Source organism: Pollachius pollachius (genome assembly GCF_949987615.1).
Source record: "Pollachius pollachius genome assembly, chromosome: 20".
Taxonomy (NCBI): Eukaryota; Metazoa; Chordata; class Actinopteri; order Gadiformes; family Gadidae; genus Pollachius; species Pollachius pollachius.
The window spans coordinates 10,534,538-10,552,176 of NC_136953.1; the positions used below are offsets into that span (position 1 = coordinate 10,534,538).

Below are 17,639 nucleotides of genomic sequence, written 5' to 3' on the forward strand. Positions count from 1 at the left end.
ACTTATTTGTCATTAAAACAATAAAAGGCTGGACACGCGGGAAAGGTTCAACATGTCATCTTGCTAAGACCCTTAACGTTGGCAGTATACATTCATGCCCATGAGTGCATAGTCCATGGCTGTCGCGATTAGACACACAACTCTAACCCTAGATGCATCCATCACACCCATAAGAACAATACAACATTTCTGTCTTTTTCGTCGACCCACACCTCTTGATAATATACAAGGATATGTTCTGTGTTCCTGGTTGGTTGCCAAGACCAAATGCTGGATAAGGACTTTAAAGTCGCAATGTGTAACATTTCTAGCTAGCTCGTAGCTTACCTGTACAAATCTGTAGTCAATGCTGATGAATATTGATTTCAATAGTGTTGTGATAAAATCACATCCTATAATAAGATAAATTTTACAAATAAAAAATGCTGACCAGCCCCTGCCTCTCCCTTTGTTAACAATAATCGTACTTTCAATACGCCCATAACTACTTTTGCGTCACACAGTTCACCGTCAGTTAAGAGTGGTCAGAACACTGTTATTGAGGTTTTTTAATTCTGAAAGTCTTCCACCTACTTACTGGAAGGGACTCAATCTTGCACATTGCGACTTTAAATACTAGACATCATCATCATCATCATCATCATCATCATCATCGTTTTGCTCAATAGCAAAAGAAACGTTCAAATACTGAAGCAAACTTACACATTTTCAACCTTTATGTTTCATCTATGGAAAATGAGATTGAGCAACATGGTATATTCTGAAAATACATGAAGGACAAGGCAACATCATTTGGCTGTTTCTAATTCTGCGTTTTCGTAAGACAAAGACACCAATTTCCCATTGACTTCTGAAGTCTTTATACCTCATTCAAACCAACCAAAGTTCAGAAATTAAATTCACAGAAGAAATAACAAAAAAATACGTACAAGTAAAAAGCAGTGATATTGTTTCGGGATTGTACTTTAGCAGAAATTAAAGAAAAAAAAGGAATGGCATCTCTCTGAATTCACTCACTAAAAATGACATCCGTGTGTAGTTCTACATTCTCATAATATATTACTGGAGAGACTGCAGGGGGCCACAGCAACACAAAACATTGCCATGACAACACACCTTCAGCTCCATGTCCCTGTGTCATAGTGTCCAAACCAACCCCCACCCCGCCATTTACCTTCGATACACCCTTTCAAAAGATGCCTATGGGGCAACATCTAAGATCTTGCTTGGCAAAGAATAATCCTACATGGCTCGTCATGGATGTCTATGAAGTCCTTTGAAACTATGCACATTCGTACGCACAACTCTCACACACACACAAACACACACACACACACACACACACACACACACACAAAGTAGCATTTGCATCATCCTGGGGCAAAAAGTGAGCGAAAACAAAACAAACGTGATCGGGGTGGTGGGGGGAATGGCTCAGATTGAACAGACTGATTGACTAGATCCCCCTAGATCTGTGTACGTTGTTTTATCTTAGAGGTCTGACCCCTCTCCTAGTGCCAGCAGAAAAAGGTCTTGTACCTGTAGTGGGTATCTTAAAGGGTCCTTGTTTCTCGCTGAGAGGGTCGGACACTCTCCTGTACAGTTCACTACTATGGAGGAATATCATAAAGGGTAAGATAATGAATTCACAAGACTCTTTTTGATTACTTAGTTGTTAGGAAGTTAAACATTGCCCTGTTCTGTATATGTGCACCCAGTCAAATTATGAACACCTTTTATCAGATTGGTGGACATGTGTAGCAAACAATTAGAATTGACATTTTCCTTTCTGTTTCGGAAATGATTGAATCTCAAGTTTGGATCGATTTGAAAAGACCAGATAACACTTTAAAGTAGTTTGGTTCAGACATGCCTCAGGTCCATTGTGTTTTGACAGGAAAGCACAAAGACTTTATCAATCAGACCTTGGGAAGTGAATAAGGATTGTGAACACCTCAAATGTTTGGTGCATCATTTGCGATTGTAGTGAATAAACTTTCGGGCACAAATTTTGATTCTTAAAAACAAATTGGACATTTCCGGATTGTGTCTTTGTTATTCGAGAGATATCTCAACGAACAACATCAATTAACTCATGTTATCAGATGGGGAAGGGAGTTAAGGGTCATGTTAAAAGAGACCCACCAAAAAGGACTGGTGTGAAGTACCCTACTTCTCATCCCAAAGATGAGAAGTAGATCTAAACCATGCAGTTTGGACTTCATACCCATGTGACCCTTACGTTTTTGTCAGCGTTTGTCAGTTTGTCGTCGCCTACACTTCCTCGGCCATGCCTTACCAAGTGGCAGGTGTACATTTGGCCCCCTGGTCTCTTCATTCAAGAGGAACACTGACCTACGAACATGAACCCAATGTAATTCAAAGGACGGTCCTTTGATCAGTCCGCGGTTTCCACCGTATGCCGTGTGCTCCTAAGAGTGTCACTAAAAGTTATATTTGCATTCAAAGACACATTTCATGCAGAAGGTATCTTCTTTTTTTCTTTATCAAAGAAAGAAATACACACATTTCTTTTACATGTTCATCTAAAAAGAATGGTATTTTTTCTTTTTCCAGTTATATATATATATATATATCTATATTTATATCAGTTAGATTTTTTTTGTTCTTTTAAATCTAAACTTTTTTTTTCCCAGGGCAGGCACCGTACACACACAGGGTACAGAGGCATGCCACACTTGCATTGGTTTGCATTCTACAGTTGGTTGGCTGGCAGGCATGATGTCATCCGGGCAGTGCAGCAGGATGAGAGACACACACACACAGACACACACACACACACACACACACAAACACCCACACACACAACCTCACACACAAATTCCCTTCCTGTAGCATGTCTATGTTTCTACCTTACACCGACACACATACAAAGACACACGTATGTAGATACACATCCACTAGTCACACACACACAAATCCATGCATTGTCCTCCTGTCTGCGTGCTAGCCACCCTTGCAGAAGGGAGACTGCTTCGATGACATTGAGGATCGGGGTTTTGGGGTTGGGGGGGGAGGGGGTGTCCAACAAGCTTCTAATGGAATAATAAAAGCAGCACGGGCAAGGCTCTGTGATGCATGCAGACAGATGGACTGGGAGTCGGGGTAGGGGTGGGGGGGGTGGCAGAAGGGTCAGAGGTCAAACTGGTGAGTGGGAATGCTTCTAAAGAAAAGATGTAGGGGCTGAGGGAGAGGGCGGGGCCGGGGTCTAGCCCAGGGTTGCAGTCAAGATTAGTGATGGAGGGTTGAAAAGGGTTGGGTGGGGGAGGGTGGAGGATGTTGTGATGTCCATGATGTCAATGTTGGTATTCTTTTTTTGGGTAGGGGGTGGGGGTAAGTTTTTTTTCTATCTTTTGTGCATTTTTTTTGTCTTTTTAGTACTTGCAGGAGGGGCTCTGATCTGAGGCTCAGACAGGTTGGTTGGGGTATGGGGGGTGTCTAACTTCTACTAGATGTCTGACGAACAGGTGAAGAGAGGCGAGAGGTCGTAGGAGGGGAGGGGGTTGCTACATGTATTAAGCTGTATATATATTTGCGATAGATATACATGGGGTGGGCGGTGTTCGGGGGGCGAAAGGACGCTAATGCCGATACATCGTGGTAAGCTTGTGTTCATTATCTCATGGCTTGTTGTGCTCAGTTACGTTACTGTAGGTGTTGCAAATATTGCTAGCAGTCATGTCTTACTCAAGTTGTCAACCAATAACCTGGATGACTGGGAGTACACAGTCTTTAGCTACTTTTATCTGACGAGAGAAGAGTTTCACATACTACAGTAGTGGTAGTATTGTGCTGTTAGAAAAAAAGTTACGAATTAGTCAAATACTGAACATGTTGAAAATGTTCGAATTTCATCTAAACTTCAATTGGTAAACAAATCGACGAGTACACATAGAAACCAGTATTGTTGGTGAGATAATACTTGACTCGTAGCAAGAGAGAGATGCATGTGGTCTCATGCGTCCCACATGTGAATACAATTAGAAACCACTCGATGTACCCATCCATACGCTCACTCACTGGGGATGGGTTAAACCGATGCCCCGTCAAACACACACACACACATGCAATCACACACACACACACACACACACACATTTAGGCATACAACCTCACACAAACACACACACACACACACACACACACACACATTGTAACATGCATCTATATGTGATCTGTCTGCTGTGGCTTCATAACAGGAGAAAGCTCCGCCCATCCTATTGTTGCAACCAATCAAAAACATCCCCTGACAGTTAAACTGAGAAAAAGGAGGAAATAACGGGGCGATGACGGACAAACCTTCACCAAATAAGAGGGGGGTGGGGGTGGGATTTGAGAGAGCGGCGAGGGTCGGTGAAGACGGGGTATTCATGGGGGGAGTTGTAATTCCTGTCTCGAACGCAGGAAGTGTTGGGATGTTCTGGGGCTGACTCCGGGGGCGGATCTCAATGCGCTGCCTTGGTTGCTGTGTGACCAACGCTCTGTCCACTGGAGACACAGTACCCTCAAAACAGGCAAAAAACAACCCCCTTAAACCCTTCGTCCCATCCATCCTTCCTTCCGTCTCTCCGTCCAAATGTCCAGTCATCCGTCCATTCCAATCCGGCCTTCCGTGGGGGAACGATGAGAAAGCAGACACTGCTTCTTTCTCCTGCTCCCCTCGGTGCCGTTCTGGCTGGGTGGGTGGGGCTTGGATGGAGAGGGTGTAGGAGGGATGGAAAATACGGGAGGTCTTCCGGGCACAGTCATGTAAAGGGTGTATCGATCTGAGGGGGGGTGGGGGGGGCGGTCAGTGATTGGCTGGGAATGTTCCGGTTAGGCGCGGGGACAGGAGGTCATCGTCTGCGAAGGTCCGGTGGTTTTATTCTCGACACCATGGAGAAAGGAGAGGGTCCTAATCATACTTATTCAAATAATACAGAGTATTAAACAAATTAAAAGGGGTCGGGGAAACAACTCGAAAATGGAGAGGTATATTAAAAAGGAATTTAAAAAAAAATCTAAAAGGCGTGATATAAAAACAAACTGAAACAACCTAAGAGTCAGTGACCTTATGGCACAGCGGCCGTCGACGCGTGGAAAGAGAACGCAGAAAGTGAACTTTCCCCGTCGACGCCCATCGCAAAATAACAACGTAAAACCGAATAAATTAAAGCTGCCAGAGGAGTTCGACTCTGGTCTCGCACAGCAGGTTGTGGTTCTCTCTCTCCCTCTCCCTCCCCCTTCCCCCTCTCCCTCCCTCCCTCCCTCCATCCCTCCTCCCTCCCTCCCTCCCTCCCTCCCTCCCCGCCCCCTCACTCCTCGCGGAGCTGCAGGCGGTAGCGGCTGTGGCGGATCTGGAAGAACAGCCTCTCCAGCGGCGTGCGGCTCATCCCCGGCAGCCGGTAGTCGTCGCTGCGGCCCGTCCGACGGAAGCCCAGCGACTCGTACAGCTTGTGCGCCGCCATCTTCACGGCGGTGGTGCCCAGCACGACGGCGGCGTAGTTGTTGCGCACGGCGAACTCCAGCACGCGCCGGCCCAGCGACTTGGCGATGCCCTTGCCGCGGTAGCGGGCGTCGACGGACATGCGCCGCAGCTCCACCGTGTTGTCGTCCTCGCGTCCCTGCGCCGCTACGATGCCCACCACGCGGCCCTCCAGCACGGCCACCCAAAAGCAGGATCCTAGAGGGGGGGGGGGGGGGGGGGGGGGGGGAGACACACAGACGCACGGCGGGTGAGGATTGGGAAATGCAACGGTGGCACACAAGATAGGGTAGGTAGAACACACGTGTGGTTTAGAATAGAAACACACACGCACACGGGGTGGGGATTAGCACACACACACACACACACACGGTTAGGTCGAAACCAGAAACACACATAGTTAGGATAAACACAAGACAGGGTTGGGAATAACACACACACACACACACACGTAGACGTTTAGGTTGAACACATGCAGTAAGGATAGAAACACACGCAAAACCCAGTTACGATAGAATGACACACACACACAGGGCTCAGATAGCAGTTCAAGCGGCAGACATGCATTTCAGGCTAATTCAGGCTAAAGGCTAAACCTCTAATGATTTAATGGAATCATCATCAGAATTCCCCAAATCCTGTCAATTAGTTTCCTTGTTGTTTGGTGGGGGGGGGGGAAAGAGAGATGAGAAAGGGGAACAGAGAGAGGGATGGAGGAGGGGTGTTCTCGAGTGACTAGGGCTTAATGGCATTAAGCAATGATATGTTGATAATTAAAAGCACAGTTATGACTGAGCTGTCAGTCAGGGACAAGCAGAGAGGCCCCGAAAGAAGAGGAAGAGAGAAAGAAGAGAGAGTGTCAGGGAGAGAGAGAGCGAGGGAGAGACCCCCGTAGTGTCACAGAGTGAGATCTTACACAGTTCAGGTCGGCTGTCTGGTAAGAAAACCTTGCTGTGTTGGAGGCCCTCTTCTGGCTTTTTTTTAAAACTATTTACTAAGGTTGCATTAACCTTTGCATATCATTAAAGAAAATGCATGCGAGCAATTTGAAAACTGCAACGTGGTCAATGGAACCATCCAGATCAGCTAAATCATCTTATGAGTTAGGAGTTTGACTTGTTGCCAGGGACAACGATGATGAGATTTGTGTTGTTGAAACAAACAAATTATCAAAAACACAAATTTACAGAGGCAGTAGCGTTGTGTAATTTACCAAATACGTTCATCTTTTGAATTTAGACTCTAATTATCATTGTGCTCCGTTGTTCTTTCATCATGATCCATTCATCTAGCGAACATACTCTTGAGCCTTTAAATGAAACACCAAATAAACCACAGGAACGTAGTTGACTTTAAGGTTTTGCCACAGGTTTTGTTCCTTTCAAACTTGAATACTGACTTTTCTACACTTTCACTGTATAAAAAAAAAAGTCAATCAAAAGCATAAAAATGGTACAGAGAGGGTTTAGTGGAGTGCGCGCAGTCCAGTCTTAATAAACCTGCCCTACTCGAGGACCGTGTTTAACGGCCATACAGTACACCGGGGAACACGTCTGCATGCACCGCATCAAACCTCGTCTCATCACATGAAGGTCGCCATGGCAACGTATATGCCACTGTCTAATGGTGATGACGTCATCGTGCAGCCATGTAGGATCAGGAGATTATTCTATTTTTTTTCGTAGAGGTGTACATTTGGGGATTTGTGCTAAGCCAAGGGTGGTATTCAAAGAAAATAATATTTAAAAATATCCGCTGAATTGCCTTTGAAATGATAAGAGACTCAGTCCAAGGTTATCCCCTAGACACTTAGCCTTTGTTAAATGTCACATTGTTGGGCCAGAGAACTGTGTGTGTGTGTGTGTGTATGTTAATATTGTTATTATTTATTGTGTGTTACTGTGGTGCAGTAGCTGTGTTTGTTTGTGTGTGGGGTGGGGGGGGTCATTTACATAAAGCCCTCTTGACCATCTGTTTCAACTGAGCCTGTGAGCTCAGGGAAGATACCCTGCCAACTTCCCCCGCCTTGTGTGAGTGTGTGTGTGTCTATGCGTTTCTGGCGTTTGTGTGCATGCAAGCCCGCATCCGCCGTATGTCTGTCTGTCTGTCTGTCTTCCAGTGCTCCCGGCCTGATACAAAGGGCAGCCCTGCTCATAACAAAACACTGCTCCTTTTCTCCTCCGTCAATTCTCATCCCACCTCATCTGTGTGTGTGTGTCGTGTGTGGCGTTGTATCGCGTCACCAATGACCCTCTCCCTGCCACAGGGTTTACGTTGACCTCTGAGCCGGCTCATGTCAGGCGGGACCCCCACATCTGTCACAGCTGTCATGGCGTTGGAAACGCCTGAGCCCCGTTAAAGAGAACACAGGATTCTGACAGGCTCTCCGCTTGTCATTGTCTCTGCTAATAGGGAGGTGCGGCAGTGTGTGTGTGTGGGGGAGCTCCAGGGAGTACACAGAGAGAAGGAGAGAGAAGGAGAAAACGAGGAGAGATGGCGGCTGGTAGCGGAAGCGGTGTTAATCTGCTAACCTATAAATGAGTAACGGTGGAGTTGTACCGCCGCCTTGGCCAACGCCCTTAAGATCCGTCACCGAAGGAGAAGAAATGGCACGCCGGGAAACATGAAAGTAAACCGTGTGTGCGTGTGCCGCTCCTCCTGGCTAACGGGGAAGGCGTGGCGGTTCCGCGTGTTAGCGAGCGGAGGCAGGCCGTCGTGATGCCTTTGGGCAAAGCCGCGGTGCTATCTCTGGGCTGCCGCCACGGTCATGCCCTGGGGGGGCGGAGCCGGGGGCAGCAGCCGCCGCGTGTGCGCTGGTGATACCACTGGGCTTCGCGTCGTCGTTATGGCGACGAGACGAGGAGCGCCAGTTAAGCCCAGCTAGGTCGGCTATGCTAACGAGATAGCGACAAACGCAGCTTTTTAAAAGAAGGAGGACGGAAGGGAAGGAGCTTTGGGGAGGGAGAAAAAGAGGGAAACGCCTCGAAGAGACGACTCATTCTGCCCCAGAGACACGGAGAGGAAGAGTGAGGAAGAAGAGGGAGAGAGAGCCAGAAGAAAGGCTGAGAGAGCGAGGCGCCACTGTGGAGGAGACCATCGGTGGAGGATGTGAAAGGATCCATTATACCCGCCGGAGAGGGAGAGAGAGGGGTGGAGTGGAGGGTGGGGGTTTGCTGAAAAGGGATGGGGGGTTGGGGTCTGGTTTGAGTGAATCATCAATAATGAGTGGAATCCTCCGTCTTCTGAGGGGTGGGAGTGAGGCGATAGGGCTGGGGGGGGGGGCACGAGTCTTAAGGCAAGATATAAGTTAGCAGGGGGAGCAGGCGGGTTGAATTTCTTTCTGCAACCCGAATAGTGTGTGTGTGTGTGTGATCTGGTTGTACTATATGAAGCCTTAAGGGATAGTTAAGGTAAGGGTGTGTATTTCAGTGGCGAGTGGTCCTTTTTAATCAAAATACATTTTTCGTTTTATTTAATTTAATCAACATTTTCTGTGTTAAACCAGTACAACATGTGTTTTCTTTCCTCGATTACAGTTGTGCTGCTACGTATGCATTTATAGAGCTAGAGCCCCATCCTCACTGGACCAAACACCCACTCACACCCACTAACATTTGTCTCTTGCCTTGGGTCAGAAAGGTTACAATCAGCGTTCATTCCCAGGACGAACGACTGCTGTATTCACAGGTATTTATCGGCTTCAGCTCCGATGCGCAGCAATGGGATTTTTAACCCCTTTTATACATTACGACAGGACTTCGTGAACGCACGTTTGTGGTGTTGAACTTGACGCACTTTTTAGATATTTTTCCTGCATGTACGCGTAAATGCTGGTGAAAATGTGTGTGTGTGTTTGTGTGTGTGAGTCTACGTTGAAAGGCTGCCTGAATGCGGCCCGTTGTTCAGCACAGCTTGCGCACGCACCCTAATAGCTCCTCCCCCGCTGTAGTGAGGAAGGGGGGGAGAGGCTCCAAGGGTTGTGTGACACAGCACAACAAGGCCCCTCCTGGTGACTCAGCTAAGCTAAAGCATTTCCCAGGATACCACTGTACGTCTGTATGTCTGTATGTCTCACCTGACATCTCTCTGCAATAGGAAGCTCTTTGGCACAATCCTGCTGACAAACTACAACTGTGGCCATTTTAATCTCAATATCAGACAGAGGTTGCGCAATGCACCGGGAATTGAACTGTTGTGTTTTTTTGGTTTTTGTGCTGCGTCTTTCTTTTGGTTACACATCCTCATCCACACACACGTACACCCACAGAAACAAGCTCATGTCAGCTAAATCGTGGCCTATGGGACAAGGAAATGTGTCTGGGTGACGGATCCTATTAGCACAATCTCTAGCGATTCTCTTTTTTTTCCCAAACCAATAGCTCCAACTGTAGCCTATAGTAGACCGTAAACAATCTAGATTCTTCTTAAATTGGTTTCTATGCCGTTGAGGCTGTGTTACTGGTCTCACCATCCCCTTACTTTCTTTCACTTCATTTATTTTGAAGTATTTTCCTTTCTCCCTTTCTCTGAAAGGGGAATGACTCACTTCCCCTTTCGCCTTGCATTGAACTCCTCTCTACCCTATTTTAAATGTGAACGTTTTCTAGGTGGAATAGACAGGATCTTAAATTTGGGACATTTAAGGACACGATGTATGTGGCAAAGCCCAGATAGACGGACTGTTGGAAGACAGGTTGCGACTTTATGTGACATAGAAGTGCTCTTTGTTTGCAATTGAGGGAGCAGTAAACTTAACTTATGCATGCGTGTACTATAGATCCCTTCCCGAGATGGCTGAATTGAACAACCCTTTTACTCTAGCTCAGCACAGTGGACCAAAGTACTGATCCCCCCCCCCCCCCCACCCACCCCAAGAAAAAAGATGTACACAAATAATGCGTATCAGTGTTGAAAACAGCATTGCGTTGTTGTTGTTTTTTTAACTCAGAAGCTCCACCGAGAAAGCTATCTCTGTCCCGGTCCAACTAGGGCTCCTCCATAAAGACAGATAGCCAGTGTTTATAATGTGCTGCTTGCCCCCCACACAAGAGACTAGTGACCCTTCATCCCCATAGAAAAGGACACTGCGGCGGCACCACAGCTGTGCAACAGTAGCATAGAAGCTCTCAGTCTCCGTGGATGAACGGCGGCCCTATTGCTCTGGACGGGGCCGCTGTGACTGGCTGGGTTGGGTTATAGGGGTGGAGTCTAGAGGAGAAACTTGGTTGTGTCGGTCATTCCTTGGTTTGCAATTCAATTTTATTTGTGGTAAAACATTTTTTTTAAAGAAACCCTTTGTGTACAATTTAAGTTTCAGAAAAAATGAATAATATGTCTAGTCTAGTCTACTTAGCTAGCCTCCAAGGCAGACATCGATCCACAATAAGTATGTACTCTGTCTACGGCAGGAGTGCCCCCGACTTGATGTCACATTCGTCAGTGTAACCGACGCACCCTCCCAGTCCTCACAGCGATAATGATGGAGTATACACACGTTGCCCGGGGCAACAGCATCGTCTACCGGGGTGGTATGAGGACAACGCTGTGTCATAGTGAGTTCATTTAACCCCCCCACCCACACCCACACGAACCCACGCACTAACATCCTCATAAACCCACACATACCATCAATACTTAAAACCTCCCCCTCAACCCTATGAGGTCAAAGTTCACAACAGGGGGAGGGGGAAGTAGGGAGTAGCATGGCACATTAAACACAAGACGTTGACGCTATCTACCGAAGGCTACCAACACCATGGTGTGACGGGTATGTATTCAGTATCCCCCATGACCTATTTACTCTTCAATAAGGAAGCCTTATTGAAGAGTACCCATGCTTGCTGCATACATATATGGAGAAATGCACTGTATGGACACTGGCTTGTTCTCTCTCGCTACCCTTGCTCATTTATTATTTAAAAGCCATAATTTATCAATCATCCCACAGCATGTGTGTGCACGTCAAGATGCGCACGTGTTCCCACACTCGTTGCTTAATAGAATTCTCTCTCACTCTCTCTAGCTCTCTCACTCTCGCTCTCTCTCTCTCCTTAGCTCCTCCTCCTAGCGTAGACTACCCCCCCCACCAACTTGTTTTTCCAAACCACCCTTAACAGCTCGTGTCCGAACATCCCCCGACAACTCCGTGATCTGCTGCGATGAAGACCTTTGATTGGTCAGTAGGGATCTCAGGGACCCTACAATGGGGATATGAGAGAGAGAGAGACAGAGAGACATAGAGAGAGGGGGGGTGGGGTCTTTTTTCCGTATTGATTCGAGGTGGACTTTGAGAAATGACGGGCGGGCGCGAAGCGATGCGATGCATTATTAATGCTCATCGCCGCAGCTTCCCTTCCCACGTCAACCGGCCTCGCTGAACCGAGCCGCCGTGTCTCCTGGTTCGCCGTGCGTCGAGGTGGTGCGTTGCCATTGGTTACCTGGTCGCACAGGATGTCATTTTAAAGGTGTCATTTTCTTTTTTCCTCTATGAATGTAAAGATAGAGGTGTTTCAGAGAAACGGGTCCCGAGTCTCTTCTCAGAGGTGAGACTGAACTGATGGCGCCGCGAGGGTGAATCTCTGGCAGGCGAGGTAATGTATATGAAAAGGGAATTACAGAGGGAGTGGGGCTAGGGCCAGAAGTACCGTTCTGGGAGAGAACACCACTTCGTCTATGCTCAGATAATGGATCATATATTCACCAGTCGCACACACACACACACACATTTCCTTAACCTAGATTCAATGTAGACAGTGTGTCTGTTTGTGTGTGTGTGTGTGTGTGTGAGCGGGGGGGAGAGAGAGATATAGAAACAAAGATGCTCGTGGTTAAAGGGTTGATGTGGGTTCAAAGCACATCAAGGGCTTCCGGTAACTTCCTCACATGGTAATAGGCCTCCCAATTGGTCATTTGCGACAATGAAAAGCCTGCTGATTGGTCACAAGGGATTTGAAAATAACAGGGCTACGCGAGAGCCAGAAGGGTAGAGAAGTAAGAAACTTAGAAGTAATCAGAAGAAGCATTTTTTCGTTCTAAGGAGAGAACAGAGAGATAGAGGAGAGAGGGGGGAAGGAGGAGGGAGCGGCCAGGAGAAGAAATATTGATGTTCTCCTGAAAATGACAGTTGGTTCCATCCTCTAAGGTCGCCTTTTTCTCTGAGCGCACCCTGAACACGGCAGCTTCCCACACACACACCATACATTTTATCTCACACGCACACACACACAATAAGATATAGGAACGACCCCTCCCCCATGCAACGCCCCGCTTTACTAACAAGCATCCGCCTGCCTCCACCCCCCACCATCTCTCTCTCTCTCTCTCTCTCTCTCTCTCTCTCTCTCTCTCTCTCTCTCTCTCTCTCTCCATCCATCTTATGGACCTAAATAAGCCACAGTAGGCAGCGGTGTAGGAAGAGGTTGTTCCCTGCTCACACAAACACACACACACACACACACACACACACACACTGCAGGGAGCCTGAGATGAAAGAAGAAGAGACCCCATTGGAAGCTCCTGACTCTCTATCCTGTTCCCGGAGCCCTTGTATTAATGTATGATTGAGCTTATGCATAAGGGAACGTATTCACGTACTCATGTGTTAGCTCTGATAATAGCTTATGTGCTAACTGAGGTGTCGGCTCATCTGTTTGCCTGGTGTTCCCTAGTGTATGGCGGTGAGGGGGAGGTGGGTGTGCTGCAGTAAACCTTGCTCCCTTCCGAGGCCCTCGTGGATGCCCAAGTGGCTGACCTGAATGGCTGGTAGTCTGGGAGCTGCCTGTGTAAATCCCACGGAAGTGGGTCAGAGGACAGGTTACACTATAGAGGATACCTTCGTTTGCAAAGAGAGAGAGGGCAGTTTCCTAGTTTCGCACTGCAAAACAGTCTCTTTAATTAATTCCGGTGTGGTCGTTAAATATTCACAGGGTTCTTTCTGGCAGTGAGATCGGGGAAAACCTGCAGGCAGATAGAAAGTGTGTTGACAATCTGCTGACAACACAAGCTAGCCATCTCGTCTCATTTACGCCAGCTTCATGAATAGCCTGCCCCCTGTTCATTTCCCCTCCCCCCAGCCCTCCTCCTCCTCACAACCTGATCATTATCAAGTCTTTCGAGGACCCCGTATTGATCGCCCTGTGTGATTGATAGGGGCGGCAGATGATTGGGGTTGCTTGATTGCGTCCGTGAAACACCTGGCCGAGCCGCGGCCGGTGTCTCGCCCGACCGCGCGCGTACTGACGCGCAGATAATGGGCCTACTAGCGCGCCGCCGCGGAGCTAACATCCAGACCTATGTCGGGTCGTTACAGAGCTGTCCTTCCAGAGGGGAATCATGACAGGTCATGATGCCCCTCGCTTCTCTGCTTCCCCATACGTACACTCACAAAACACAACGCACACACACACACACACATACATATACACACATACATATACACACACACACACACACACACACACAAAACACACTCACACAGTTGTATGTAAAACTGTTAGTCTTCCATGCTTCCCAGCCTCTCTCCTTACTGTATAGATACACCAGTGATCGTCTGTGTGCCGGTTATTTTGAGCAAGAAAGGGTGAAGGTGGAGGGGTGACCCTGGTGGTGTAGGGGGGTGATGCGTTGGTGTTTGGCCCGCCGCCGCGTTTTCACGCTCGTTATCCTGAAGAAGAGTGCCGGGGGAGTACTTGCCAAACACACACACACTTTGACGCTTGCTTTACCCGACAGGAAGGGTTTCATGGGAATTTTTGGACGGTAACGCGCGCAACCGATGGATCTCCTTCGCCCTGATTACATGGCGTGCTGGGGGAAGGAGCGCTGTGTACTGCAGCGACTGTATCAGCGCTTTGTTTCGGGCGATCGATGGACACATCCCCCCCCCCCCCCCCTCCCCCGCCTTACTGTAATCCAGCACAAGGGGGAGAGAGGCTAGGAGAGGAGCAGAGAGAGGAAAGGGGCAGGAGAGGTGAGAGGAAGGGAGGAAATGTGAGAGGAGAGCAGTGGAAGATGAGTGGAGATGGGGATGTTTCATGCCATGACCCAGGGGAGGGTAGAGGAGGAGTGAGCACAGAGGGTAGGAAAGGAAGTGAGGAGGGAAGGAGAGGGCAGGAGAGGTGTGAGGGATCGAGAGAGGAGAGGTGAGTGAGGAGGGTAGAGGTGAGGGAAGAGAAGGAGGAATCGAAAGAGAGGGGAGGAAAGGAAATAGAGATGAGAGGAGAGAGAGGGTAGGGGAGGAAAAAGATGAGGGGGGAGGGGGGAAGAGAGGAGAGAGAAGAGAGGGAGGGAAAGGAAAGAGACAATAGGGGAAGAGAAACAGATGAAAGGAGAGACGAGGAAAGGAGAGAGAGGGGAGAGGAAAGGGGTAACATGGAAAGGGAAGAAGAAAAAGATGCTTTGCATATTTAATGAGTTCTGTGCCACTGCGTTGGTGGAGAAAACTGTGTGTGTGTGTGTGTGTGTGTGTGTGATTTTCTTTCTGATGGTATCCCTCTTACCTCATTCATGTAAACATAAAGTGACAGCTACATGACTCAGTTTCACCGATATCTTGCCTGCGACACCAATCACCGCTAATCATTGTAATTTTTGTACTGTTAACTTTGTAGGGTTCTTTAAGCCCCCCCCCCCCCCCCACACACACACCCCAACCCAACCCACAGACATTCAAAACAGACACAAAAAAACACACACAAAGCTGTACTAACTAACGCAGACACACATGTTAGTTTGCATAGCTGTGTGTTTTAACTCGAATCGTTTAGTTATTTTGTTATGTTGTTTGTTCTGTTGTTCATTACTCCCTTTAGTTTAGGGGTTCTGGTGGTCATCTTACCTGTAGGTTTCATGTAATACGCTTCTATGTCGGCCATGTCCGTGTGCAGGGCACAGTCCAGGTAACCGAGGATAACTTTCCTGCTGTAGTAGTAGCGCGCGCCCATTAGAATAAACGGTGCACAGCAGGTCAGGGCGAAGGATTTGGTCACGACAAAGCACATTACTATGGAGAAATGGAAGAAAGATAAACGACACCTGTCAGAAAAGAGAATCACATGTTTGATTTGGCGGGAAAGAAACCCACGGTCCCACAACAGAGCAAGTTAGAAAGCACGGCAGAAGCAGATCACAGATGCACGGTCGCTGTGTGTCCCAGCGTTAAGACACGTCAATAGGCATGGAATACATTACATTCATGTGATTTAGGTGACATTCGTCGAATTTGTCATTGTGATGCAAATGGGTTTGTTTTTTTGTTGGAGCCGTCCAGCAAAACAACCATTGGTTTTTGTCATGTTTTTTTTTATCGACCTCAGTTCACATGACAGTAATTCTTTGACCGAGGCACTGGGGGGCGCATTACAGCGCCGCGAAGTCGGATCGGTGCTGCATAGCATGTTGTATGACTGCCATGCACTAGTCCTTAGTGATACTCCAGTGCATCTGCTTCGTGCATCCGAGGAATCTTCGCTCCGTACCGAGAGTGAATGAAACGAAGCGGCCGATGCATTTAAGCACATAACTAAACATAAATTGAAGCTATAAAAAAATACAATGAAAAAAAAACATGTTTTTTGTAGAATTTAAGTTTTTTTGTACGATTATTTCATTTAGTTACTGAATGATTGTTTTATGGTTTATATTAATAAAAAATACTTGATGTGTCATCGTGTTGAATAAGAAGCTTTTCCGTGCACTTCCTTCATGATTCTCCGTTGGAAACATAAACAAAGACCCAGCAGCAAACCCCTCAGTGCGCGACAGGAGCACGCCGCTTATCTGTGCAGGGGCAGGGAGTGCTCTGATGTGCGCGCTGTGAGCTCACACAGTAGGGGGTAATATATGTGTGCGCTGCGATGGAGATCCAGGACTGCATTTGGCCAGGCGCGCACACCGTAGCCCACACATCCCCAAATGTATTAATTAATTAATTTATACACCGGCGCGTCACAACATAACATAAGAGGAGCCGGCTATATTGCTGATAACATGCAACAACACTCGCGTGCGCGTGGCATGCCTATTGTTGCATGAGCTACATGCCGGTTATTCGAGTCGACCGGGGCGACGTCGACATATTGGTCCGTTATTACAAAAGAACCAGAAATCTGTGTACCTTTTTTGACGTTGCAGTAAAAAATAAAAAAATACTAGGAAGATTTCATGGTTTTTCATTTCAGACAGAATGAAACTGCAAGGTAGCCTATTCTATTAAAGAGACATCATTTAAAGGGTCATGCGTTCACATTAAAAGAGAAAGCATACATTGAATGAGCTCCAGAACTGACTGGTGTGTGTGTATTTCTGAAGTGATGTGCCGCTGCTGGTGGCGAGGTTACTTACATGTCAGAAGAGCATATAAAAACTGGGTTTTAGGCTGTTGCCTCAACCCCCTGAACGCTGTGTTGGGTATTCTTTCCGTGATACCCTCGTTAAAGATGCGCCGCACCTCGACATGATCCCCGCGCTCAAACTCGCGGATGAACACCGCGTCTTTCTTCACGTCCCGGTCTTCGACGGGATTCAGGGCCGTGCTTGCCGAGGAGGGGCCCCACATATGTGAGGAAGACACGATCATAGAATCTTTTTTGGTCCCAGGTATAGCATCGTGTTCGTCCGCAACAATTTTAGTCTCGCAAACCATTTTGGGAGACGAACAATGCATGCAACTGGCCGCAAAAAACAATTGTAACTGGGAAGAAGAAGAAAAAGAGGGGGGGGGACTCGAAGATGGATGGGGTTGTATGTTTCTTGTTTTAAAAATCAGATAAAGAATGAATGAAAAAAGGCGAGGGATGTTATGCTGCAACCCCGAGCGTATCAGTCGACCAAGACTTGCCGGCGTAGTTAGACCTGTATTTATAATAGCGCGTCGCCGGCAGATTCAGTTTCAGGGGTGGGCATCTACTTCGCTAAGCTCTGATTGGAGGCAACCGGGTGCCACGTGACCCTGATACGCACAGCGGGACCGGCGAGAGTCACCCACTCGGATTCTCTTAATGCATGGTTGTTTATACCGGCACAATTCTACACATGTGTCCTCCAATAGCGGGGCTTTGTGGGCAGCAGCAGCAGTTGCAAGATGCGTAGTAGCCTGTACCGATGTATTTCTAGTTTGACTTGTCGTTATGCTTCACAATTAGGAATCCCCCCCTCC

General features: G+C 47.6%; 1 protein-coding gene across 1 annotated transcript; it reads right to left on the minus strand.

Moving 5' to 3' along the window:
• Positions 1–5,315: 5,315 nt before the first annotated feature.
• nat8l (N-acetyltransferase 8-like) lies at positions 5,316–17,147 on the minus strand (the record flags this gene model as incomplete). The annotated part of the gene is made up of 3 exons (XM_079758459.1): positions 5,316–5,683; positions 15,321–15,485; positions 16,826–17,147. The coding sequence occupies 3 exons, from the start codon at positions 17,145–17,147 to the stop codon at positions 5,316–5,318; spliced, it is 855 nt and encodes a 284-aa protein (XP_079614585.1).
• Between the last annotated feature and the right edge of the window lie 492 nt (positions 17,148–17,639).